General features: G+C 38.1%; 2 protein-coding genes across 11 annotated transcripts in view; both read right to left on the minus strand.

Annotated features, from left to right (window-relative positions):
• Positions 1-10911, minus strand: part of LOC117406941 (LIM domain only protein 7-like) — a 67781-nt gene extending 56870 nt beyond the window's left edge. For 3 of the 10 annotated variants that reach the window (XM_059029342.1, XM_059029341.1, XM_034011404.3), the window contains exons 1-2: positions 10761-10909; positions 9903-10006 (exon numbers count right to left, since the gene is read on the minus strand). In XM_059029342.1, the coding sequence (XP_058885325.1) occupies positions 9903-9971 (69 nt within the window). In that variant the 5' untranslated portion in view covers positions 9972-10006; positions 10761-10909. Of the gene's footprint in view, positions 1-9902; positions 10007-10577; positions 10729-10760 lie in introns of those variants that run through there. The other 7 variants (XM_059029339.1, XM_059029340.1, XM_059029343.1 and 4 more) reach the window with 7 other exon arrangements.
• Positions 10912-16004: 5093 nt separating this feature from the next.
• Positions 16005-26901, minus strand: LOC117406816 (ubiquitin carboxyl-terminal hydrolase isozyme L3-like). The gene is made up of 9 exons (XM_034011139.2): positions 26743-26901; positions 26613-26624; positions 25822-25950; positions 24997-25153; positions 23422-23507; positions 22528-22575; positions 18954-19029; positions 17770-17828; positions 16005-16574 (listed from the first exon to the last, which is right to left on the minus strand). Exons 1-9 carry the CDS (start codon positions 26782-26784, stop codon positions 16491-16493), a joined length of 693 nt encoding a protein of 230 aa, XP_033867030.1. The 5' UTR covers positions 26785-26901; the 3' UTR covers positions 16005-16490.
• Between the last annotated feature and the right edge of the window lie 505 nt (positions 26902-27406).

Genomic DNA, 27406 nt, shown 5'->3' on the forward strand with positions numbered 1-27406 from the left:
CCAAGCGCAGAGTGAATCTCATTATCCGAAAGAAAGAATGAAGTTTAATCTCCCCCATGCACATTAGCAGAAGAAAGTGAAAACATATAAAACAAAGAAAATATTTCAGTGCATAAAGTTGTGCAGGTTTCCAAAACTATGTGTTTGCCTTGAAAGATTACGCAGAGATTTCATTTTCTACTGCAGTACATGTTGCAATAAACAGCTGTGGATGTTCGTTTAGAGAAATTCCTTCAGTTTCACCACTCCTCTGGCTTGCATCAAGTGTGGTTACTTAAAGGGTGTGAAATGGTTTACTGCATGCATACTGTATGTACAATAAATGGGATCATTGAAACATCTAGAAGAAAAATGTCTGAAACAACTGTTCTTTTAGGTCTGCCTATTTGAGGATCACACAAACATGAAATACAAGTTTACAAAACGTAAGCTTTTGTTTTTAAGTTAATAAAATGAACAAGCATTTTACAGTAAAAGGTTGCTTCATAGGTTGTTAAAAGTCAACATAACGTATGTTGCTTATAATTGTCAACTTGAAAAACTATAAGGGAACACGGACAAGGTTACTTCTAAAGTCCCAAACAGATTTCAAAGATCTCAGACACCTTGAAGAAAACAGGATTTTTTATTCTTCTTGTGCAGTCAAATAGGAAAGCCTGAGCCCTGCTGGTGTTTTAATGTACTTGCAGTTGATACCCGGAATTCAAATTACTGAGCAGTATTGTCAACTAAAAGGATTTAGTAATGTATAAACCTGTCCTATTTAAGGACATTCACACATCTGTATTTTGAATATCAACATTACTGGAGTCACTTTTTTTAAATCCAAATCCTGGACTGGTTTACGATGAACACATTAAACATTCCTTTAACCACCTGACCCTAAAGCAGCCTTTACCAATAAACACTCAGCTACCACATTTATATGAAAAGGTGTACCCTCATGGTGCAATAACAGCAATACATTCTTCGCTAATCTTGCAAAGAATGACTTAAAGCCTATCAAATAGGATTACTAAAATTCTTTAGTTTAACTCGTATTTGTTATAAAACATTTACTGAAATGTACAGGTTCATAATACTAGGTCATTAGAACCAACAGCAGGAAAAAATAATAAATGTTCCTGCTGAGAGATTGCAGATCTCTTTACAGTTGACAGAATCTGCATTCCCAAGGAGATTTGCATTGTAGTGGCAGCAAGAACAGTGGAATTCCCAACCTTTAAAGACTTAACCAGAGGTCATGAGAAACCATTAACATCTCAGAACAGGGTCATGACAGCAAGTACAGAAACACATGCATTTATATTACTAAACAATCTTTCAGGAAAAATAAGAAAAGTATCCTTGTACATGTAACACACACAATTGTTTTTTTTTTTTTCCACAACTGGAATTATATTTACATCATACAGTATATACTGTAATTTATAAATGTATGTCTAACTGAACAGACTAGTTGCACAATACTGTAACTATGCCACCATCCCTGGCATTGTTCATTCATACTACCACAATTACAGCATTCCTTTATCTGCCCTCCTTTTGTCTGGGCAGACACTAAATTCCATACCCATAACTAAGCTTCCTGTTTTTATACAGACTTAATCACATGCAAACGTAGGAAAGAATTACAATTCTAAAAACAGGCAGCCAGTAATACTGTCTCAAAAAACATTTATTATTATTATTATTATTATTATTATTATTATTATTATTATTATTATTACTACTACTTCATAAAGGTTGGTTTGATCATCTAAAAGCACTATGTTCCCAATATGAAAAAATAAAATAAATAAAAAAGTAAAAGTGACATAAAACCAGGGGGGAATGATATAGGCCTATAAGGCAGTAATTTGGTAATTAAAAAATGTCAGACTAGAAGAGCACATCTTATCAATTCGCTTTATCAATTAAAAGGTGAACATAATATTTGTTTCTAATCACAGGATTAACAGTACTTCATACCATTACGGTGCAGCAGAGTATTGTACACTGAATCATAAACAGCAGGAACAGTCTTTCATCTGGGCCTGATCTGCATCCTCAGGCCCGGTTAGACGATGAGCCCGCTTTCTTAGCCAAGAGCATCTAGCCTTTAAATAAGCAATGTGTTGGTCAGGAATTTACCCAAACAACTGAAAAAAATAAAGGTTTTGGCCAAATGCTTACAAATTGTATACAGGTCATTTGGACAAATACCTGAAAGTTGAGACCATTTAGTCAAACAGACTGAAACAGACTGACTAGCATATTTATATAAGGCAGGCACGTTGTGTTACAATTGCTTTTAGAAAATAAACACATTATACTTGCACTTTACCAGAATCCTTGAATGTAGAAATAATCCATACAGTGACAGCAACACTAAATTATTTTATTGATTTAAATTTTTCAACAATCTTTTGTAGAAACACATTGACAAAGTAATTAAAGCTCAAAGCACAGAATTTTCTCTGAGCTGCTGCTGAGGCGACGCATGGTCAAAAAGCCTCTGACCTTTCCAGGTCAGCATTAAGTGGCATTCTGCCTAATGCTTAAAGAATGAAAACAATTGTTCATAAAAGCATTCGAAATATTTTAGATTAAGCATGTTAAAATCCAGCTGGATGGGAGGGGGTAGTTTTTCTTACACTCGAAAGTTCATACCAAAATATTAAAGATTTTCGTTTTCCAAATTCCAAAACTTTATTCCAATACTACTACGCCTCATTATTGCAATTGCATCAAATTGAACTCCCACTTACTGTACCTTGTGATGCAAACATACAATACTGGTTCATTACGCCACCCAGCTCCTGGTCCAGGCCCTGGTACTCTCCCGCCTAGACTACTGCAACTCCCTCCTAGCCGGCATCCCTGCATCCGCCACCCGTCCGCTCCAGCTCATCCATAACTCTACTGCTCGCCTGGTGTCCTCTCTGCCTTGCTTCTACCACGCAACTCCACTGCTCTGCTCACTCCACTGGTTCCCGATCACCGCTCGCATCCAGTTCAAGACTTGTACTCGCCTACAGATGCCTTGACCAGACTTCACCCAGCTACCTCGAGACCCCCCCCCCCCCCACGACCTCTCCACTCCTCCTGCACTAGAAGACTGCCTCTAGAGCCCACTCCTTCTCCACCCTCGCCCCGCAGTGGTGGAATGACCTTCCTACAGATGTCAGGACTGCCCAGTCCCTGACCACATTCCGGCGCCTCCTCAAGACTCACCTCTTCAGACAGCACCTGTAGAACTCCTCTTTTCCCTCTGGACACATTATCACTCTTCTTTAATGCGCTTTACTTTCTCTTATCGGCTCCTGATTTTACTGCATTTAATCCTGTACTTTAGAGTACTGTAATCTGTCACAAGTGTTACTTAATCTGTAGTATTTTGTATTTAATTATATCCTGATGTAACTATCACTGATACTTATTTATTGAATCGTATTATGTCATATACATCTACTTGCTAGAACCAAAGTCATTGTATTTTATCTTGCTCTTAATTGTATTAATACTTGAAATAAACATTGCTGCTAAAAGTTCCCATTCTTGCAACAAACTCAAAAGACCACCGTCTGTCTGAATCTTACAATTTGAAGTCAATCGATTTTCCTCTATTACAACACGCTCTCTATGCATTAAATATAATTGTACTCACCCCTATGGTGGTTGTACTGCATTAGTGTAGAGGGATTCCATTGTACTAGGGTTCTTAAACACGAGAATATACTTTGACAAAGCTGTAAGCATGAACACATGATGAGTTATCACATAACTGAGTATCTTTATTCAACATTGAACAGTAGAATTCAATTACATTACTACCTCCACCAACTGCACACTGGTACTACCGTCCATGGGGTATTCAGAATAGTGTACAGCTGTCAGTTATTTAAACCTTGTATCCCATTCTATGTTTCCAAGTACCTTTCACAAACTGAATTGTATATTTAACAGCCATTAAGATGGCTTTCTGAAAGCCCATTAATTGGCCCCATGCAGATTGTTTCCTAAAGGAAATGCGCTACCCTTCATTCGTTTTACCGATAATTAATCACATATTTAACTACTTTGGTTTACTGCAGTAATTATTAAACATGCTGCAAAGGAATCTGGTTGATGAAATATGTCCCATGTAAGCATTCCTAAGATTCTTGTTTTGCCTCACCTCATTTCTCTCAGGTTGGTCCACTCAATTTTGGTCTATCTAAGCATAAAGCACCAAACGTAAACCTGTTCTGAAATGCTGCTGCCAAGTTCTGGAGCTTACTACAAAGAGCCAGTGTGCACATGCAGGAGGGCTGATGTCACAGGGAAAGCATTTACATTCACCACTTATGGAGCAAGAACAATATTTGCTCAGTTATTCCCACTATTTAAAAGGATTGCGGTCCTGGTGGCACAAGTATGTAGGGGGTAAAGAAAGCGCTTATGTTGTGCCCCTCAAAGTACAGACAAACACATTTGTTTGTCATGTACTGACTAGCCTCGGAGCTTTGCTTGCTCCAGAAAAGTGTTGTTCAACATAATTAGGACTTCTGATTTTCGGTTTTAACTGATAACCCCCCCCCCCCACCGGATACAAAAAAAAAAAAAAAAAAAATCAGTGGATAGCCACCAAACACCGTAAACTGTGGAAACTCAGTAAATGAAGCTAGTTGAAAAGTCGCATCACACTGTTAGATACAGAAGCTCTCTGGTTGGCTGTTTGCCTATTGAGTCAGAAACCAGGAAGTACATGATGCAGCAAATCAAAATACGAGAACCAGTTAGTGTGTCTCTGCATATCTACTCAAGAGCAAGATAAATGGTGACAAGTACAGAACAGTAGAATGCATTACACGGAAAGTAACTGTATAACATTGGGAGTCCTGAATTCTGAACATTCATTTTCTTGTATCAAGTCACGTGCCTATTGTTTTACATTCTCTCAAAGCTTAACACTAAACTACTACAAGTGTAATGCTTCAGTCAGTTTTCCAATATGACAATGTTGCATATTGAAATGTAAAAGGCAAACACTTAATTATGTACACAGTTCATTGACAAATTTCAAAAGAAACGTTGCGCCATCTGTAACAGTATTGACACTATTGATAAGTCTCTAACTCAAGTCATATTAGCTCAATATGGCAGCCATATTGGATCAGAGTTTACTGTCACCATTGCATTTAGCATGTGCTTCTTTAACCCTTTAAATATCAAGTCACTATCTCAAATGGGTTCTGAGATATGAGGCTTTGATACTGTGGCAGGGGCAGCTTAGTAAAATTATCAACACAAAAAGGGGTTGTTTTTTCCTGTTCCATACCCACAAAACCTGACCAAGAGAATCACAGGATGCAGTTGTGTACCCAGCATGAAACCAGTAAGCTGAAGCATTAATCTTTCAATCTTCAACCAAAATCACATGGCCATTAGTCTGGACGCCTCCATTAAATCTGTGTTGCCTGGCAGATTTCAGTTTGCTTGACTGATATTGCCAACACATTATTATCGTCTTTTATATAAACTATGGAAGACTAGTACCACAATAACAAACAATCAGCAAATATTTTCTAGTAAATTTAGGCTTTTTTAGCCTATCGCCTGCCGATTCAAAACATGACTATAGGTCTTCATGCAGTATGAGGACAGCACAAATGGCATTGCTAGCAAAAACAAGCCGCAGTATTGCCCATACAAACAGTGGCTTCCTGCAATGAAATGCTGGCAGATGAAGGTGAAACATTAAGAATGCATAGCGTACATGTCTAGGCCCTGGTTGCTCAGGCTTTCATTCTACGGAGGAAAAAAAAAAAGCATTTGGTTGTTGGTTTAAAATACAGCATAACTGACAAATTGTGAAATGCTTTCTAATTGGTGTATTTCCAGCTACTGTAACACAAACTTGGTCAAATAATCTCACTGGCTACATGGTTGAAAAAAATCACAGGGGCACGATTAGTCATGGCCCACTAGCTCTAAAAGTACTTGCATGCCCTTTTTATTTACAGATGTGGCAACCCCTAGTATTTTAGTTTATTTTGTTATTTGAAGGTCAACAATGTTTACAAGCTTTGCAGTCAATGATTTAGAGTTCAGGGTTGTTACTGAAAATGGAACCCAGTTCCAGTGACTATCAAGTTTGTAAACAAACACACAGATAGAAGTTTGTGTTTGACAGAGATACTGTGGTCTTGGTTCATTAGCCCTACAACAAATGTCTTGCAAAAATCTAGGCAGTACACTCTTTGTACACAACTAGGCAAAATCAAACCTGGAACAGTGAACAAAAACAAAGTTTCCCAGGGGCACAATGTAAGGGGAATGGTATATCTGATAAACATTTAATTTTTATTGAACCAAGACCATTATGATAATACAGCTATGCACCAAATATGAGAATACAGTACAATGTGTGCTGGCTCTACACAAAAGAAACACAATCACATGACTGTCAAAGTAAATGGCACTGGTACATTTTACCTAAACAGTGTCAATGACATTGAAAATATGCAGTGTGCATCTCATATCACAGGATCTATTACTTTATATGTAAACCACTGTCTTATCTAAGCAATTCACAACATGTGTCATGGGATATGAGTAACAGAGTTGCACCTCAGAAATATATAAAAAAAGGAAAACGTTTAATCCAATAAATACTGCAGGATCAGTGGCAGTCTATAGGAAGGAAATCCACTAAAATATTAAAATAGGGTAAAACCTTGATGTCTGGTGGTAATAATGCAAGCAGAACTTAATAAGCATTATATTACCTTGGAACAAATCCATATATTTAACAATCTTTACATTTACTTTGTGATGCGTTTCTGCAGATCTGGAATTCTAGGAAGTAAGGCTTCTACTGTAGGAAGTACAGGGTTATGTTTTTCAGAACCAGACCAATATAAATTAGGAATAAGCATGTATTTTGTTTTCATTTTGAAAGTGGAGGCGCACAGGGGTGGAGGGGGAGGCGCGCAGGGGTGGAGGGGGACGCGCGCAGGGGTGGAGGGGGACGCGCGCAGGGGTGGAGGGGGAGGCGCGCAGGGGTGGAGGGGGAGGAGCGCAGGGGTGGAGGGGGACGCGCGCAGGGGTGGAGGGGGACGCGCGCAGGGGTGGAGGGGGAGGAGCGCAGGGGTGGAGGGGGACGCGCGCAGGGGTGGAGGGGGAGGCGCGCAGGGGTGGAGGGGGAGGAGCGCAGGGGTGGAGGGGGACGCGCGCAGGGGTGGAGGGGGAGGAGCGCAGGGGTGGAGGGGGACGCGCGCAGGGGTGGAGGGGGAGGCGCGCAGGGGTGGAGGGGGAGGAGCGCAGGGGTGGAGGGGGACGCGCGCAGGGGTGGAGGGGGAGGAGCGCAGGGGTGGAGGGGGACGCGCGCAGGGGTGGAGGGGGACGTGCGCAGGGGTGGAGGGGGACGCGCGCAGGGGTGGAGGGGGACGCGCGCAGGGGTGGAGGGGGAGGAGCGCAGGGGTGGAGGGGGAGGCGCGCAGGGGTGGAGGGGGAGGCGCGCAGGGGTGGAGGGGGAGGCGCGCAGGGGTGGAGGCGGAGGCGCGCAGGGGTGGAGGGGGAGGCGCGCAGGGGTGGAGGGGGAGGAGCGCAGGGGTGGAGGGGGAGGAGCGCAGGGGTGGAGGGGGACGCGCGCAGGGGTGGAGGGGGAGGCGCGCAGGGGTGGAGGGGGAGGCGCGCAGGGGTGGAGGGGGAGGTGCGCAGGGGTGGAGGGGGAGGTGCGCAGGGGTGGAGGGGGAGGTGCGCAGGGGTGGAGGGGGAGGTGCGCAGGGGTGGAGGGGGAGGTGCGCAGGGGTGGAGGGGGAGGTGCGCAGGGGTGGAGGGGGAGGTGCGCAGGGGTGGAGGGGGAGGTGCGCAGGGGTGGAGGGGGAGGTGCACAGGGGTGGAGGGGGAGGTGCACAGGGGTGGAGGGGGAGGTGCACAGGGGTGGAGGGGGAGGTGCGCAGGGGTGGAGGGGGAGGTGCGCAGGGGTGGAGGGGGAGGTGCGCAGGGGTGGAGGGGGAGGTGCGCAGGGGTGGAGGGGGAGGTGCGCAGGGGTGGAGGGGGAGGTGCACAGGGGTGGAGGTGCACAGGGGTGGAGGTGGCCACTGCATTTCCAGCCTGCCTTACTCTTCCTTGCTTTACGGTGCAACATGTCAGACAGCAGGAGTCTAGGAATGGGTACAAATACACAAGCTTGAACTGATATTTCACACTAAAGTTCCATCTATATGTAGGCCAGATACGGTATTACTACTAGGATAATCGTTTCCTTACAATTATCCTGAAAATACTATGGACCCAATATAGTAGCTTTTGCTTCAGTACAGTTCTTTCTACAAGTTAAGAAAACACAGTAATTTAACCTCCAAGTTCTAACATTTTCATTGGCTTTATTTTGTGTTATTCATTTTTAAATCTTAAAATCAAACATTTTTATTTATCATCACGATAGCAAGTTATTTACAAGTGCACCATATCTGACACACTAATTTCAGGTCATGTTTATCATTATCCCATGGAAAACAATAACAGATCAGCTAGAACTTTGCAGACTTTTCCACTAGACAAAACAGTATGGTAACCCAAGGCTGAACAGACAAACACCACACCCATGCAAATGCAGGATTAGTGGCCATGTACTTTTCAACAAGCAAGGACTCAAACCAAAGCTGAGATCTTAAGCTGACGGCAAGTTCAGGCATGATTGCAAAAAAGTTCCATTTAGAAACATTCCATATTCCACTGGTACTTTATTATTATGGTCTCAAAGCAGTCCAATAATTATGACTTGTTGCCTGATTTTAACACAATGAGATCAACTTCTGTAAAATGTGTGTGTCAAAAGCTGTAACATTTTAATTCATATATATTTAGAAATATGTTAACAATCATGCCCTGAAGATAATCCTACCAGATAAACCAACCCAGTATTACTATTGGTTACAAAGGAGAAATACTATTTTACTTTAATAATGAAAGATGATACAAGGACATCTGAATTGTTCCTCCACTACCATAATAAAGCTACCCTTCACAAGAAACATAATAAAACCACTGTTTTTAAACAATTTATCCCATAACTTGACATCCTAAAGTAGGTAGCCGACATCGCATTTTATTTCAAGCCACAACTAAACCTGCTTGATATCTGTGTCAACCCCCAAAACGCATTGAAGACAGTTTCTAACTACAACACATGACAAGTAAATTCATAACACATCCTATTGCATTTGAAGAGTGGCAAACTTCTAATTAATGTGCACAAAGCTACATTTCTATTGCATGTGCCTTTGCTTCTTGTTTTGAGTAGTCTAGCTTTTTCTATCAGTAGTTTGTACTGCAACATAATTGCAATTGGAACTGCTAGTCTCCAATACTGTTAATAATACAACTTGCTTAGATTGGTACATGGTCACCGGTTTTCTTATTTGGAAAAGTTTATCCAGGAGAGACAATATGGGATACTTTATTTCATCAACTTAAGTCTAGGAACATACGTTAGCAAAAAAAAAAAACGGACTTGAGCACAAACCTTATTTCTGTGGAGCACAAAAATAACTGCATCAACTAAATGTGGTTTACTTTTAATTACAAATAATTAATATATTTGTCTTCCTTCATCATGAGGTTTTAAACAACAAGAAATGGGGGGAAATGAAACTTTAAAATGCATTACAAGAGGCTCTTGGTGTGAGAAATGACGGTCTTGGTGAGAGAAAGCAAATTTCTGGAAAGTCACAAAAAGGTAAGGACATTGTAGCAATCACAGGCACCGGACTGTTTCTATAGTACTGGTTGCAAGTACAGCGTTTTTTTTTTCTTTTGTTTATGTGTCCACTTTGCAGTGTTAATTTGAATCGCGTATTCCTCATTCTTCCTACTACATCTATACTCACAGGATGGCGACCAATGTGTATCATGAACGCAAACAAACTTACCTCCACCCAACGCTGAGCTTCAGTGTAAGCCAAATCACAGCTGACATCGGAGTTCTCTCTCCACTCCATCGCATAGTAATCCGATGGGTCACAGTTATCTCTACCTGAACATCCAAAAGAAATTGACACCACAACAGATTAGACACTGTTGAGACTGCAAACACAACATTTGCATTCAATCGTTTCCGTGTAAGGAGAGGCGTTCTGTGGCCCTAATCTCATCAACCCGACTGTGTAATTATCACCGAGCTGTAGACCTACATGTCGTTTCAAAACACAAACTAGGGAACCTTTACGGCGTCCAGCTTACTTTCTATTTTTATAAACATTTAGAATTCAAACTACTTATTACCTGGCGCTGAATAAGAAGCATAAAAAAACGATGCCGAGGGTTGCAATGCAGGCTATTTAAAACTCAACATATAAATAAATAAATAAATAAATAAATAAATAAATAAAATATTGGGGAGCGTCTGTGGTTCTCAGTACCAGCACTGTTTAAACATTTCTGCAACTTCCACCACTTAAATGATACACACACACACACACACACACACAAAAACCCAGCAATCTGGTTTGTAAGGTCATAGTATAAAAGGCTACGAGTCAGTCTCATTCACTTGATTTCAGTGTGCTTTTTATGTCTGCTAACCAACTATCTAATTCTTATTGTACCTTTTTAAGCGCCCTCCGTTAATGCAGCTGATATCCGTTATTTCTTATTACTTTTAACTTTTTTTTCTGACTGCCTTTCTTGTTCTCTGCCACCTGTGTCCCTGTGCACGCAGGTGAGTAAACGCCCCGTCCTCCTCCACCCTCATTCAAAAACACTACCCAGAGGCTACTCGTTGTTTTTACCTTTTCTCTGAGTTTCCCATCAATTTCCCCACGACCAGCAGTGACTACATAAGACCTCAGGGGAATTGGTGTGAATGAAATGTCAGTAAAACAGAAACCAGAGCAAAACTAATCTGAAAAAGCCGTGTAGAAGTCCCGCCCACTAGTGTTGAGTCGGCAGAGCTTGAATTTCACTGCTGCTACGGTGTACTGGGTCTAATTAAAGAACCTAACTTAATGGGGAATCTAAAATGTGTAGTTACAGAAGTGCACAGCAAAGAAATCACACTGTGTCTTTATTTAAAAAAACAAACAAACGTTAAGGGACATCTTGGATATATTATCAATTACAGTTCTTTATTTGATAATTATTTTCATCGCAGAGTATACCAAAGATTTTTTATTTTTTATTTTTTTTATTTCTTTAGGTTCAAGTTTATGAATGGGTTTGTTGAATTCTGTCTTGTTCTTTTGTATTTCTTTAGGTTCAAGTTTATGAATGAGTTTGCTGAATTTTGTCTTATTTTTTTATTTCTTTAGGTTCAAGTTTATGAATGAGTTTGCTGAATTTTGTCTTATTTTTTATTTCTTTAGGTTCAAGTTTATGAATGGGTGTGCCTGAATTTTGTCTTGTCCTTTTTTATTTCTTTTTTCTATATTACACCTGTTTGCATATTTTTCCTTATTAAAGCATGTTATACTGTCTACTATACACATGGGCAGAGCATGGATAACATTTTATAAAGGCTGTATAAGGTAATCCTTTATAAGTAAAACTTAACTTTAGTCTCAAGGAATATCCTGGTTTTTACATTTTTCAATAAGAAGCCATCTGAAAAAACTTGTACTATTCACTACTGCTTTAATGAATTTGCTCACTCGTTTCACCTTAACAGGGCTCATAAATCAATGCCAGATTATTTGCCTGAATTTACCATACTTGGAACACTAAGACAAGCTAAAACATGCACAGTAATACATCTGAATAAACAAACCGTCCAAAATAAAACTTTTTTATTTTTATTTTTATTTTTATTTTTATTTTTAGAAGTAGCCTTTATGTTTTATTTATTCACTTGTTGCAGCTTTGGAAAAAGGCACTAATTGTGTCTAGTTACTTGTGTGTTTTCCTTAACGGATCAGTGAGTTTAGAGGAGTTAGTCACAATTGTACCCTGTTTAATTCATCTCTGATAAATGATCTTATACTTATCTTTATACTGAGTACAAACTATGTTAAACAGTTCTTATTGGTAAATACAGTTGTATAAAAAACATTAAATGTGCATTGTAACTTGATAAATATTACACTCTGAGTTTGGTGAAGTTGAACGGACACCTGGGGAAAGCATGGAGTAGTTTTAATAACACTGTGTAACCCAGTAATATACAATCTCTCATTCATGCACGCAGGTTATTCATTTGCCAATAGTTTACATCTTCAAGAACAGAGGATACATCTATCATTGCCTGGAGTGGTAATCTCTAGACCTGATTTTTACCTCACGTCTGTGGAGAATGGCTTCTCTCCTTTTCTGTAGCCCTTAAGATCAGATTGTTCAGTTTTCTCTCCACTTACCTGTTTGTTTAAGCAACTACTGTATATTGTGTGCCATTCAATGCAAGAAAGAAGCAAACATCACTATAGCACTATTGTTTACTAATCCAGTTATTCTATTATTATTATTATTATTATTATTATTATAATTTCTTGGCAGACTCCCTTATCCAGAGAGACACAGTTATTACAAAATATCACAATACAAAGTATCACATTACAGATAAGCAGTTACATAAATCAGTAGAAAATAAGATCAAATTCAAATAAGAGCAAAATAAAGAATACAGTAAATAATTACATTTAAGAGCAAATTCGACTAAGAACAGCTAAACTTATAGTAAAAATATTTGCTTATAAGAGTAAATTCCATTAAAGGCACATAGTAAGTACGATAAATGGGTAAGATCAATTTCAAATAACAGCAATTACAAACTAGATGGTAACTTTACAAGTAAAGTTGTGGGGCTTGCTTTAGCTCTTTAAAAGTATTTTTGTGGTAGTGGAAGAAGTTTAAAAAGTTTTACTTTTTAAAGCAAAGCAGTTACATACAGTCAAAGTTAAATTTAGTAAAGTAATTGGTCTGATTACTTTGATAGACTACTATATCAACTTTATTACTTTGGACTGTGGGGCAGTTAGACCACACATTTCATCAGACATGTACCGTTTGATTGGGAGAAGATATTTTTGAACTGATTTCAGATTTGAATAGCAGAGAAGTAGAGGAAGATTTCATACATTAACTTTTTGTCTAACTTGTTGGGAAAGTGGTCAAAGTAGCTGATTTGTGTCAAAAGTCACATTGTTTACCAATTGTCTCATGCTTAGAATGTGCTATAATTTGAAATTTCTCAAACAGTGGGAAGTAGCCTACTGAAAGAAGTTGATGCGGTTACTAAAACAGCTGTACCTCTTGATTGGTAGACACCATTCCTGTTTTGAGTTCATATTTGAATAGCTGAGTAGAGGAAGATTTCATTTGCTCTAAGTATTTGTCTAACTTGTTGGGAAAGTGGTCAAAACGGCAGTTATTTCTAAAAGTTCACAGAAAACGTAGTTGGTGCGGTTACTAAAACAGGTGTACCTCTTGATTGGTAAAAGTTATTTCTGTTTTGATTTCCTATTTGAATAGCAGAGAAGTAGAGGAAGATGTCATACCCTCTAACTTTTTGTCTAGCTTGTTGAGAAAGTGGTCAAAGTAGCTGATTTGTGTCAAAAGTTACATCGTTTACAGTAAATAGAATGTTGGAAGTCTGGGAGTTTTTAAACAATGGGGAGTTTTAGAATGTTGAAAAAAGTCCCATTAAAGTGAATGAAGATGGACAAAAAAAGGACAAAAAGCTGAATAGTTTAAAAAATATAAAATATATCAAAAAGTTGTATACAAGCACACTCTTCCAGACCGGTCTACACGTTTTAAAGTTTGAATGGCGTTTCTAGCTTAAACGGTGTAAGAAGAGTAGCGTGCCAAAGAAGAATAATAAGAAGTATGTTGAAGATTTAAAGTGGGGGCTCTTGCAGCCCCACTAAAAACATGAATACGGATACCTTTAAGAGTAAAATCAAGTACAAGATACAGAAAATAGTTATAATTAAGAGCAGCAGTAGAATACGGCAAAGTATGGAGCAGTTCTGTGCAAGTACAAGACAATGCAATTATACTACAGTATAATTAGTATGTCCCAACATGATCCTGAAGGTCTGGTAACTGGATGACTGTATCACTTCCATGCCCAAGGTCTGGTTTTTGTCTTTCAATTGCATTTTTATAAGGGACATCAATTCTTTCCTATCCCTATTGGAGGTTAAAATGATACACTAACTGTTAAACCCACATGTGTGTTTCCATTGGGTTTGCAACACAAAACTTAAATAGAAAAAGTTAAATAGATATTATTTGTGAAACAAATCTACTAAATTCTTATCTTTACTTTTGGTTATACTAACTACAATGTGATCGAGTGGAATACATTTGTTTTGTACAAATAAAGTCATCTGAAATCCTGATTTATGGTAGCCTGGGGTACCCCAGTATCTTGTGGTACTTCATCTGCTTTCATCTCATTGGTATAATGTGATTTTTGTTGCAGAAACTTTTTAACAGCGTATCACAATACCAGCATGGTGAAATATATGCGTTCTATTGATTTGCCTTTTAGAATGGCTGGTGGTGATTTTTGTGAGATAAGCCAGCCTCTGTGATAAACAAAAGCATCTATTCAGAAACAGGTAATGTTTGAACTGGCAAGCATTACCACATGCTTATCTTCAATTATACTGGGAAAAACAATAATGAAATTCAAAGCAGTGGTAAGATATACAAAGAGGTTAAGTAACGTCAGTAAATCAAGGAATGCTCAGGACACAGATCCTTTTATTAGCTGAATAAAAATGTATATTTTCAAGTCAGTGTTTTGTAACAGACTAATTAAGCAGAGGTCAAAACAAGAATCCATTCCAGGGATGCCCTTTTGCAAGATGAATAGGATTGAATTTCTTTGAGTTACATGTGCCTAATTAGAGCCTATTATCCTAATAAGACAAACTCTTATTATAACCATTGGGAGTGTCAGATAATCCATACATCGTATCTGATGTTTTCCAGAATGGATAAAGAAATAACTCATTTTGCTGTGGTCCTTTTAATCTTTTAGGACAAATTTCCACTTCAGTGATTTTATGTAATTTATATCAATGGAAGGAAAATATTTCACAAATCACCTTAAATCATGTACCACAGACTAATCAACTTAAGAGCTGTATATGTAGTAGGATTTTAGAAAGACAATCTTGAGAGGTGCAGTAGCCCAAGCTACTTTAAAAGGAAATAAAGCAAATTTATGACAAAAAACAACAACATGGTACAAAAGGATACATTTATAAAATGTTTGCTCCAGTGCAATGTCAATGGGCTTCTTTTATTTGTCCACAACTGGCTTAAAGTATACATTTTTTGCAAAACTGTGCTGTGAAAATCAATTTATGCTTGTCTACAGCTCTTTCCTCTTGCATTGTACACGAAATGTGGCTGGGCAAGCTGGATTTAACATGAACATAAGTTTAGTAAATCAGGCTCATAGACTTCTGTTTTACAAAGCAGGTTCAAACTACTATGCGATTCCATCATGAAACCCACCCATCATGAAATCCACCCACCAGGACCCATAAGCAGAGGGGTTGAAAGTGGGTTATCATAAATATACTTAGTATTTATTAGATTTACACTTACGGAGAAGTCAGGTTTAATGAACAATAATTACCCTTTGAAGTTACTAACTTTGAGAATTGTATAGACCAAGGTCAAACTAAGGTGACTCATGTAAAAGACAAGTGTAGCAGCAATTAGCTATCTGTATTTTATTATTTCCGCGACTGTATTTGCACGTTTTGATGGTGGTTTTACAAGTGAACCTACAGCCACTCAGATTTAAGGTCAAAGAAAAAGGCAGTTGGATTCAAAACTCCTAACTATTTTCTGTCCCTGTACCCCCAACACACACAATATAGAATTAAGCAATGTAATTTTCACAACTTATAAATCCTCACCCGGCACGACAACTTCGAGTTCTTGCTGAAGGCCGTCCATGGACATACCGCTGAAGTATTGTGGTTGTAACAGTCTCGAAGAGGAGAAGGTGTAACAAAAGGGTTTTATTGTGGTAAATTGGCAGGCATAACGAATGACACAATTTAATCACAACAGAACAGAGAGAACGGAAACACCTCTTTATTTTCAAAGCATCAAACTTCTACATGTAGGAATTTTGTGCTGCAAATCTTTAGCACAGGAATCCACTTATACAAATGTAAGAATCAGCCTAGCACAGTTTAATTATGATTTACAGTTATTAATACCCTTAGGAATAATCAGCCAAATAAAAATTACAGATATGTTAGTTACCATGTTCTATATTACATGTATAGTTCTACCAAGGCTCTTTTTTTTCAGTAAAACAAAATGCATTCATTCCAGGAGGTGTCCATTATGATGACAATATGTTTTAATGCACATTTTTGTGCAGATTGAGTTTTAGCATTGTAACTTTATTATATGTTTTGTGTTTTACAATTATTATTGAATTGAAGTTATCTTGTTGTTTCTAAACATAGTAACATCTCCAAACTTGCAGCACTTATGAATGGTTGGCAGAAACCTTTTGAAGTTTAATGAAAAACTTCAGCAGCAGCATATTATACCTTGGAAAGAGCCACCACAGTAAACCTCAACTCATCTGGGTCACGTGCCATAAACTCCTTGCAAACTTCAGCAGCATTCTGGAGGAAAGGCAAAGGCAGAGAACTCAGGTCAGATTTACAAGTCATTGAGAATATTTAGTATGACATTCTCTTCGGGGAAAAATAAATACAAAGCAAAACGCCGAGATTTAAGGATTGGAATGCAAAGCAAGACATGAGATCCATTCACAGCACATCTTGATGAGCTATCATATATAGTTTCCACTTCAAAGATATGTTTTTAGTTAGGTCAGGAAAGGTCAATCCGGCCGCAGCCCCTCCCAACCCACACACACAATAGTAGGAAATTTAAATTCTTAGGTTTCACCAGCTCAGTTGTTCTTAAGGAACCCAAGCAGGACTACTCCCACTGAATGTTTGTTAATCATTATCAAGGGGTATCACATTTTTTTATTTAAAAAAAGTACTAAATCAAAAAGGTGCCATCTGTTATTTCCTAACATAATTTCAAGAATGAACCATATTGAGAATATATAAAAATTCTTTTTTTTAGGGCTGCGTCCCAAGGTTCGTTCGCTAGCCAGGGATTCGAAGATTTTAAACCTTCGAAGGTTCATCAGACGGGTTCAGGCACTGTATGTTTTTTTTTGTTTTTTTTCCTTCTTCCTGTTAACAGAAACTGTTTGACAATGTGTGAATACTATAAATCGCACAATAAATGTCACTCGCATGCAAAATTCAATCTTTTGATTTGTATAATGCATATTACGTAAACAAAAGTTATTAATAAAATCCGCTACCAAATCGTTATACATGACGTACAACTCTACATGGCGCCGCTGCCATGTATAGAGCAGGGTATAGTATCCAAAGCAGTGGGCTCGTACCTCTAGTGGCTGTATTGCTTCAGTAAAATATGTACTGAATGCCTAGTGTACAAGACAGTGTAAGAGAAGTGCTATGGTAGAATATTTTTTAACTACATCTGAATGTTTTATTCCATTTATATAGATTACCTGTAAAATCAATAAATAAGTAGCTATGGTGACATCACCAATAAATTATGCAAATGAGTACCATCTTCCTTCGATAATGTGTTCTGAACCTTCGAAGGTCAAAATGTACCCTTCGTTCCTGCCCTACGTTTTTTTAGTATTGCCATACATTCTATCATTGACTGTTTTAAAGTTAAAGAAGCTACAGTATATAAGAGTAGTACCTTCTAAGCCCAAACTATATTATGGATAAAGCTAAACTTGGAAGGATTCATTACCTCTAGAAAGGTGTCTTCTGTCGTGGTTCCATGAGCTATTGGAAAAGGCTTGCGTCCATCTGTTGATACATAAACAAAACCACTTACAAACATGCTAAATTACACAATATTGTATCTAAAAAAGTACATTTAGCAACAACTACGGTACGTTGGAAGAGATCTAATGTAGAAAGTAGTACCAGCTATGTGTTTATTTTATAGAATGTTCGAGGAGGTTCTTTCAGGAAACTACAGCCATTTAGTTTTGAAAAGGTCTTTAACCCTTTGCGGTCCATTGTCGGACTGGGTCCGACATTGCAATTATTCCTCACAGGTCCTTTGTCGGACTGGGTCCGACATCATTATAGCAACGCAATAAACGGGTGTTTAGTCGTTTTTTCTCCGGAAAAAGCCGAGAAAACCATTCAATTGCCAAGTGGGAGCGACAGGAGCCGAGACAAGTCGAAAAAAAAAAAAAGGCGTATCTCATGATTAGTCATACATGGTATCAGGTATCAGATAACGGGGCGTTCATAGTAAACAAGCTGGCTGAGTGCGTCAGCACACAGAGACTATCATGGACATTTGCAGAGCTTTTTTCAGATGTTATAGTAATAAAATAATGACTTGGATCGCATTATTGAGGAGTTTGGTGATAAAACGAGTGATCCGGAGATGATTGATCGGTATGTACGACTATTATTATTATTATTATTTATTTCTTACATAGGTGAACGCTATAGCAAACGAAAGGGTGGGGCAGGGCTGGAGATGCCTAGTGAGTGCTTTGTTGATATGCAGGGCCATTTAAACCCGTTTGACTGTGAAAAAAAAAACTTTTAAACAGCGTGTATAAAATTAACTGCGCATGTGAAAATTAATTAGACCTGGCGTGCCTGACGCGCAGTTAATAAATGGACTGCAAAGGGTTAATGCAGATCCTTCTGTTCCTTTAAGCCACACAGTTCTTGAGGACCCGTCTGCTTCTATAGTCCACCGGATTTTTTTAAATCTTCAATAGGCACCATTTGCAATTAATACAACTTTTATAAGGGGACAGTTTTAGTAGCTAGACAGAATGTCAGATATTCAACCACAGATACCTGATAGGGGTACAGACACAGGTAAAAGACTGAAAAAGCTGCACAGCAAGAAGCATAAAAATACAAATGCACATACAAATATACAGAGTGGAGTGAACTCACCTAATTCATACAATTTTCCACCCACATTGACAAATGCAATAAAATGCAGGTCTACTTTCTCATCTATACTTGGTGCCTACAATAAAAGACAACAAACAAAAACACAGAAATAAATACACATACATACAAACATATTATTATTATTATTATTATTTATTTCTTAGCAGACGCCTTTATCCAGGGCGACTTACAATTACATATCTACACTGTCATCCTTGTAAAAAAAAAAAAAACTAATGCTGCGACAAGCTTGCATTTTAAATTCCAGCAGAGAATCCATCATAAGCCATACCTACGTACTGATGGAAAAAAAGGTGTTACTTAACACTAACCCTGTGCCAAGAGCTTTTCCCACAAGTTGTAATGAAAATGCAATAAACCAGGCCGAGCCTGTATACACACTCTGAAAAGCTATTCTGGTTTTGACATGGCTCCTTAGCTTTATGTTTCACTATATTACCCCCTTAATCTCCCCACAACAGTTTCCCGTTGAGTGGTTAAGAGCTTCTCCCCTATTTTACTCTCTGTAACACCTCTCCCACAGGTAAGGATACATGTTAAACAACCCCCTTGCATCCACAGGGATTTGGGAACATTGCAACAAAAATTAGGCATATCCATCCTTATTTTATCCAGGTCTGTACATAAAGTGTGAAGCCAGTTTGTCTTGAGCTTTAACTAGTTTCCAAACAGTGACTCAGGCAGATGGTCCTTCTTCACCTGTGGTATATTTATTTTATTCTTAGGTTACTGAGTTAGAAATGACTCTTTGGTAAACGTACTGTTAATCAAAGTCTGGGATTCTTAATCATTCATACCATTTGAAAATTACAAAATTCAAAATAATAAAAGTACTTGGTTCGCAAATGTTCTCATTTAAAATGTTATGCATGTTACACGACTCTGCATTGTTTGACTCTAACTAAGGGCCTACACATGCTGTCTTTAAATACATCAGAAACCTACATGGTTCAGTAGATACTGCTGGTTAACTCGGCTGGTGTAAAGTTATCTAATTACAATTAAATGACTAAATATTAAAAGCAACTAATCTGTTTTCTTTATACTATGTTTCATAGCAAACGGTATGCACAGTCATTTTACCAGATTACATCCAAACAATGTGGGTTTCAATTAAAACTAAAATCTGGAAGTTTATAAAATACATGCACTGAGAAAAAAACAATGCAACATAAGTGAACTGCTGGAACACACTTGCCATGCTGTTTTGGGTTGATGTAAAGAAAAATCCTAAACGCACAACCTTGTTCAATCACATATGCACTGCAACCAACAGTCAAGCAAAAAATATACAAGACAAATCATTTTTAGATACGGACAGCTTATACATTCATTTTCCATGTCAACTGTAATGCGTTGCTTTATAAACAAAATTATAGCTGATTTTGATTCAGACTGTCAGCCACTAAGTCTTCCTATCATTAGCATAATTTGAAAGTGTATCCTAGAGGTTTTTTAAAAAAATGCACATTTCTAAATATAAAATCAATAATTACTGGGCTTGGATGGTAATTCTCCAATGATAGGGTGAAGTAAAGCTAATAACAGGCTTTTATGAGATTACTTCCATGTCACACACCATACCAGACTACTGGCTGGTTCAACAGAAAGTGCCTTTCACAAATGTTCTCATTGTACTGAAACTAAAAACCACCAAATACAGATGCTTCCCAGTTGTCACTTACAGTGTGCTGAACATATATGCAAAAAATATGATCAAGATCTGTGCCTGCATTCCTGTCACTCTGCCTTGAAATAAGAGTTCATCTGTAAAAGTAGATTCCCTTCATACAGGCGCTGATATGATTAGGTCATATACCATATCATTAAAATGCTTTGCATCACAGGCAAATGCATTTTTGCATTTTGCACAAGCACTTTTGCTTGTTCTAGTTGATGTATTTAGCTAAAAAAAAAAAAAAGCTTTCTTTGATAATACCCAGACAGGTACTGGCTGTTACAGTGACTCAGTTTCCTGGGTTCAATGCATGACAATGTAACAGGGGTTAGCAGAGAAAGAACTAGAGGGTTTGAAAAGGAATAGAAACAAACTGTACAAGGGCTATGTTTAAAACGCGGTCCATTCATTGCAATTCATTTTGTTGTGTACCTCATATTTAACATCATAATATAGACACAGTAAAATACTAATAAAAACAATAAAACTGTTTCTAAAATAAGTGGCACCAGGATCCTGTATAGAACCACATTTCAAAATAGCATGCTTTCTAAAGCTCTGACACAAATAGAAGACAGGCATTGTTATAAAGGTAATTTATTCTTTAGCCCTCATTAGCTATGTCAGCATTAAGGTTCTTTTGGATCCATAACAATTGCTTCTAAATTATTGTTTTGGAGCCCACAGACAAAATATTCACTTTTTGTTATGAAGCCAATAGGCAGATGGGGTACCTTTAAATTTTGAAATACAGCACAATTGTGCAACAATTGTGCTGTATTTCAAAAATGTAATATTAAATATAAATTACAATAACAACTTCCATTTTGTTCCAAAAGCAAAGCCTGAAAGGTAATCTTAAAATGTTTACAGGAACAGTTGTTTTAGTCTCTCAATTCATATTGCTAGTGCCTCACTGTCTTCATTCCCACTGTAAAACATGTTCAGTCCCTTTGGCGATTGCTTGATTCAGGATTTACTGTACAGTGCCCCGTCAATATTCTGCTATCTGGAGTACAGATCAAAAACGAAATGTGAAACACTGAAAACACTGAATACGTGAAGGCAATGGTGTAATGAATTCCTGACGATCATTCACTAGCACCCCACCCCACCCCACCCCTCAAACGAAAGCCAGGCTTCTCTAGTGTTGTTAGCATTTGGTGCAGAATTATTGAAAAATAAATTAAGATTAACAGACATGAAAAACCTGCGAATAGAAACAAATGTACACATAAATGTGTATATGACAAGTGGAATATCTGTGGTGTGAACCTCCACTGATAGTAACCCTGAAAGAATATAGCAAGGGCAAGTTTGAAGAAACAAACAATAGGGCTGGAGATTTCCCCTACATTTCATCAACTATTTCATCAAACCTATTTTTCAGGGGTGATTCCCCAGTGCTGTAAAATGCTCCAGTAAAATCATAGTGGGGATATGTTGTTTAATTAATCCCTAAACTAAGATTACCTTTTATTACCTTTAGGATTACATAACATGAAATGGAATTCAATTTTAAAGGTGTTTATGAGTTCACTCCCTGTAAGACTTGTCAATGAATAAATATACACTTACAACAGCCTGATAACAGATGAATATCCAGCCAAAGATTTCAACAAAGCATCACGGTAATGAACAGAACACGAATCATGCAATAACTAATTCAACTGTTTTATTGTCTTAAACTGAGAACATCATAAAAGAGCTATATGACCACACCAAGGCAGGTTTACTAGTTTGTCCTGTTGAGGGAGTTATCGTTCCCTCACTGTGATTGCGGTCTTCTCAGCTTTAGTAGAATTATCTTTCCTAAACACCTGCAGTGTGGAACTATCCGACTACAGAAGCAAATCATTTACCAGGATCATTTACCTCAGTCTGTCCTTCCTGCGCACTGGATTCATGAGTAACACGAATGCTCTGCAAAAGAAAAAAGTACAAATATATACATATCTATATAAAAACAAGCATGATGGGGGGCTCCCGAGTGGCGCATCCAGTAAAGGCGCTCCTCGCAGGATGTGCCCTATAGCCTGGAGATCGCTGGTTCGAATCCAGGCTATGTCACAGCTGACCGTGACCGAGAGTTCCTAGGGGGCGGCGCACAATTGGCTGAGCGCTGCCCGGGTAGGGAGGGCTTAGGTCGGCAGGGGAATCCACGGCTCACCGCGCATCAGCGACCCCTGTGGCCGATAGGGCGCCTGTGGCTCTGCAGCGGAGCCGCCAGATCTGTGTTGTCCTCCGGCACTATAGGTCTGGTAGCATTGCTGTGGATCTGCAGTGCGAAAAATGACGGCTTGGAAGGAGCACGTTTCGGAGGACGCGTGTTTCAGCCTCCGTTTCCTGAGTCGGCGGGGGGGTTGCGAGCGGTGAGCCGGGGATACAGATAATAATTGGGCATGCTAAATTGGGGTGAAAACCGGGGTAAAAATAATTGGTGACGACTAAATTTATAAAAAAAATAAAAAAAATAAAAAAAAATAAAATAAATAAAAATAAAAAAAAAAACAAGCATGATGTGCACAATACACTCAAAAGTGCATAGTGGTTTGTGTTATTACTTTGCTGTGGCTAACAAAATGCCATGGTTGTTTAGTGCTATAGAAGAAAGAGAACATTTTCTGCAAAGCCATTCCGTGAACCTCCCCTAGCATGTAGCTTAAATATTCTGCATTCAAAAAGAAAATGTAAACTGTTTATCAATTTCCAGTGGATGGACACAATATTTAACAAATATTTATATTTATATGCACCCTTTTCTCTAACCTCATCTTCCTCCAGGAACTTGGCCTTTTTTTCAGGACTCAAGGAACGCGACTCACTCAGAAACTTTTTCAGTGCTGAACCTGGTCCTGGAAAGAGAATAGAGAGTGTATAGAAATCATAAGCATGACATAACGAACATTAACAACATGTACTCAATCAAGACGTCTACTGTTGGTTTCTAAAACTATAACAGGGCACTGCTGTTTATTACAGATACACCACAGGTTCAGCTGATCCCTATTACCGTCAACCTAAACAGCAAGTTATTTCCTACACCATAATTCCATCTATTTATAACAGTGAAAAAAGTTTGTCAGAATAAAAAATGGCTTTAATTTTCAAAGTCTTTTAAGCAGGGCTTAAAGACTTTATGAACATGTGTCCCCATGTGGTGTTATGGAAAGGGGCCAAATACTGGTCTGAAGTCCTCTATATTTATCCAAAGATCCACAAGCTAACAATACCTAACTGATTTAGCCTGTTTACCAGTAGAATGCGAATTGACTTTATTGCACTATGAAAACGGGTCTGCTTTTGCTCTGTTCTACATGTTACTTATTGTATGTGACAAGCAGAGGGGTTCTTATGGTAAAGAAACAAAATAAACCTTTTAGTGTTTTTCACAGTTACCTTTTGTCAGCAGTGCCTGGGGGCTGAGTCACAAAGCTAAAAATCCTTTTGGTTAATAACCAAATTGCTTTCACAATCCCAAAGGAGTGCCAAGCCCTAGCAACCAAATTTGAATTGTATTTTGTCACACTTGTACTTGCTTGAACCAAAGTCATTGTATTTATCTTGCTCTTAATTGTATTATTACTTGTACTGTGATACTTGAAATGTATTTGCTTACGATTGTAAGTCGCCCTGGATAAATAATAATAATAATAATAATAATAATAATAATAATAATAACCGGGCATGCAATGCCACTCCACAGCACATGAACAGAGTGCTTGGGGAGTACAAAGCCAGTAATATTCCAGAACCTTTCAGTATGGTAAAGAATCAGTTATAAAACACTGTAGGCCCTATTGAGGGCTAATTAGTTTCTGAATGGAATAAAATAATTTGAATATTAAAATATTAGCAAGAAACAACCTGCAAGTAGGAGTAATTAATGAACTTTTGTTTAGTTTTTAGATACTGTTAAAATTCCTTTACCAAAAGGGCCTTTTTTTTTTTTTTAAACCAATGCGCCTTGAAAAATTAATGGATAAGACATCCTCCCATTGAACAAGTGTTGAAGTATTCAGGTTGCCAAGCCAAGTTTCAAGTACAATGATCCAGAGAAGAGCTGCACACAAGCATCAAAGACAGAGATTTCCAAAAAAATTTTCGAGCTAGTCACGGGCTTCAAAATATGGCCAGCTGTCTCTTATAAAATATCCTAAATAGAGATCTGGAAACACAGCCCAGAAAGTACAGAGCATTGTAAACTGACATTTTAAATGCAACAGAATATCACCTATTCCAGCCTTTCTCATTGAGAAAAAAAACATGACAAAAGCGACATCTGTTGGACAGTTAGAGAAACACTCCCTGATCATATTTAGTGACATTTAAGTAAATGCTTACCAAATTCCAATCTATCTTGGTTGTTTGCCACAGCGTGAATAAGGCCTATTGTTCCACACGCGTTGCTTATTGTTTGTTTCATGAAATAAACCTCTGAACTGACTTCCTGGCTTTGTGATTTGATTTTCGCCTCCTCTTCTAGTCTATAGGATTCATACTAGGGAAAAAGAGAGAGAAAAAAAGAAAACAACGGCAGCTTTTTAACCAAGAGTGTTACAGCATGGCATTTTTTAAACCGCTGTGCCACCCAAAGCTGGAAGAAAGATTTGTACGAAGGCGGTAAGGAAATAAATGTCAAAACATCAAGCAGTAGTGTTTTCTTAATGCTTGCAATCTCAACACTGAAGTATTAACCTTTAATGAATATTTAAAAACATAAAACGTAAAGCACACTGTCACTCAGTTATATCCGGTGAGAAAACTGTCAAATGTGAGGTGGCAAAAAACTAAAAATCTGGTTGAAATAAAGGAGGGATTTGTTTTTTTATTCATGAAGCCTTAGCCTGAGAGGGTAGACTATCAATTTTGAAATTTAACAAAGCTGCAAACTACTGTAGGTAGTCTGTAGGAAGTGTCATGGCAATGTGTGAACTGGTTTCTACAGAACAACTGTTAATTCAACCCATAACGTCTAGTGTTTTCATTAAACTACTGAACTCTTGACTGCTGGAGGCAGTACGAGAAGTAAATACTACTGGATGTCATGATTACAAAGTGTACTGTACTGTATATAGGCCTCCTCTAAATCAAACCACACACTCCACTATTTCTACTTCTAATACCAATATTTGTTATAAAGAGGATTGTTCTTGTTCCAGATTTTACCTTTTCTGTTACTGGGAAGAGGAGAAGCACTGAACAGACTGGTCTTGGGACCATACTAAGAAGATCAGGATCCAGTCCATATACATCACCAAACTGCCAAGTGGGAAGCAAGCCTAACTGTTTGAGAAACTGAACGAGAAAATCAAAACATGATGTTGTGGGAAAAAACAATGATCATTGCAAAGTTACTTCTCATACCAATTACCAGTCTTTCAAATACTGTGAATTGCCATTGAAACACTATGCTCTTTTATTAACTTTGTACTGTTATTAATGATTAACAATATTATTTTAAAAATATTCTCTTTCCAAAGGGTTTGTGGAATTTGAGGTTTTTTCAGCAGAAGGGAGGTCTCTGGGTAACATTTCAAAATGAGATTTGCAATTCCAGTTTTTTTTTTTTTTTAAGGTTAAACAAATATTAAATAAATAATAATAATAATAATGATAATAATAATAATAATAATAATAACACTGTGGTCCATTGCATAACTTGACAAGAACTAGAAGCACATGAAACATGCACTGTACCAAAATGATTCTTCCTATTTATGACGTATTTTAGTAGTGTACTAAACAGCGAGGATATCAATACATCAAAAGAAGATTATGTACTATATCACACCCTTAAAAATCATAACCATAATGCAGTCACCAAAAAAGTTGGTGAGACTAAAGAACTGCGCAGTCCAAAGAGTGCATTTAAAAGCATTCACATGTTGCCGTTACAATAAACAAAAGAAATGCATGCCCCTCCTGTTTGCATTCGTATTTCCAAGTTATGCACTCACTTGATTCATAACCTGCAAAACAGAACAGAAAAGAAAGCATTGATGTGGTCATTGTTCAAAAAAGGCAAATGAAACTGTCGCATCAATTCAAAATGAATGGAATGTTTTATAAACAAAAACAAGTACATACATCGGGGTTTGCTTCCAAAGGCAGCCAGCGTTGACTTTCCATTCCTGCAACTGCTTAGTTGGACTTGTTTAATTTGAAATATATGTAAAGTTCCAGGCTCTTCGGCAGCTTCGTTTGACAGTGGAACCACGCTTCCGCCTCTGTATATTGAACTTTAATTTGACACTGCAGGGTGGATAGTATACCAGCACAATAATTATTGGAACCTTTTAAAATATGAACTTCTAAACAACCAGGTGTTTTTGTGTTTATACGTTTATCAGAATACGGAATCAAGCTTGTGCTACAGTTTTCTATATATCTAACTGCCGTTTGTTTGCAAATAGAATTATTGCACCCCCTAAAGAAAATGGAAGGCTCCATGATGTCAGAGGGTAAGGGTGAGGATACCCCGAAGAGAGTGAATCAGCGAATTGATCATGCTGCCACCAGGGGGCGCTGTTTCACAAAAGTGACCTAGTCATTTCTGACTATTTAATGTTTACATAAATCTGGAATCCTGTGGCTTACACATATGTAATGTTACATTGTTGTGTGCAAGACCTTCAAGATTTACTGCAGACACAATTGGCGCTTTGCAATGTGAAAGCTCTGAAACATATTCCGTTATTAGTTACAATGGCAAATCAACAAGCAGGGATTTTTAATTTGCTACAGTACACAT

This window comes from Acipenser ruthenus, chromosome 8 (assembly GCF_902713425.1).
Source record: "Acipenser ruthenus chromosome 8, fAciRut3.2 maternal haplotype, whole genome shotgun sequence".
In the NCBI taxonomy this organism is placed as follows: Eukaryota; Metazoa; Chordata; class Actinopteri; order Acipenseriformes; family Acipenseridae; genus Acipenser; species Acipenser ruthenus.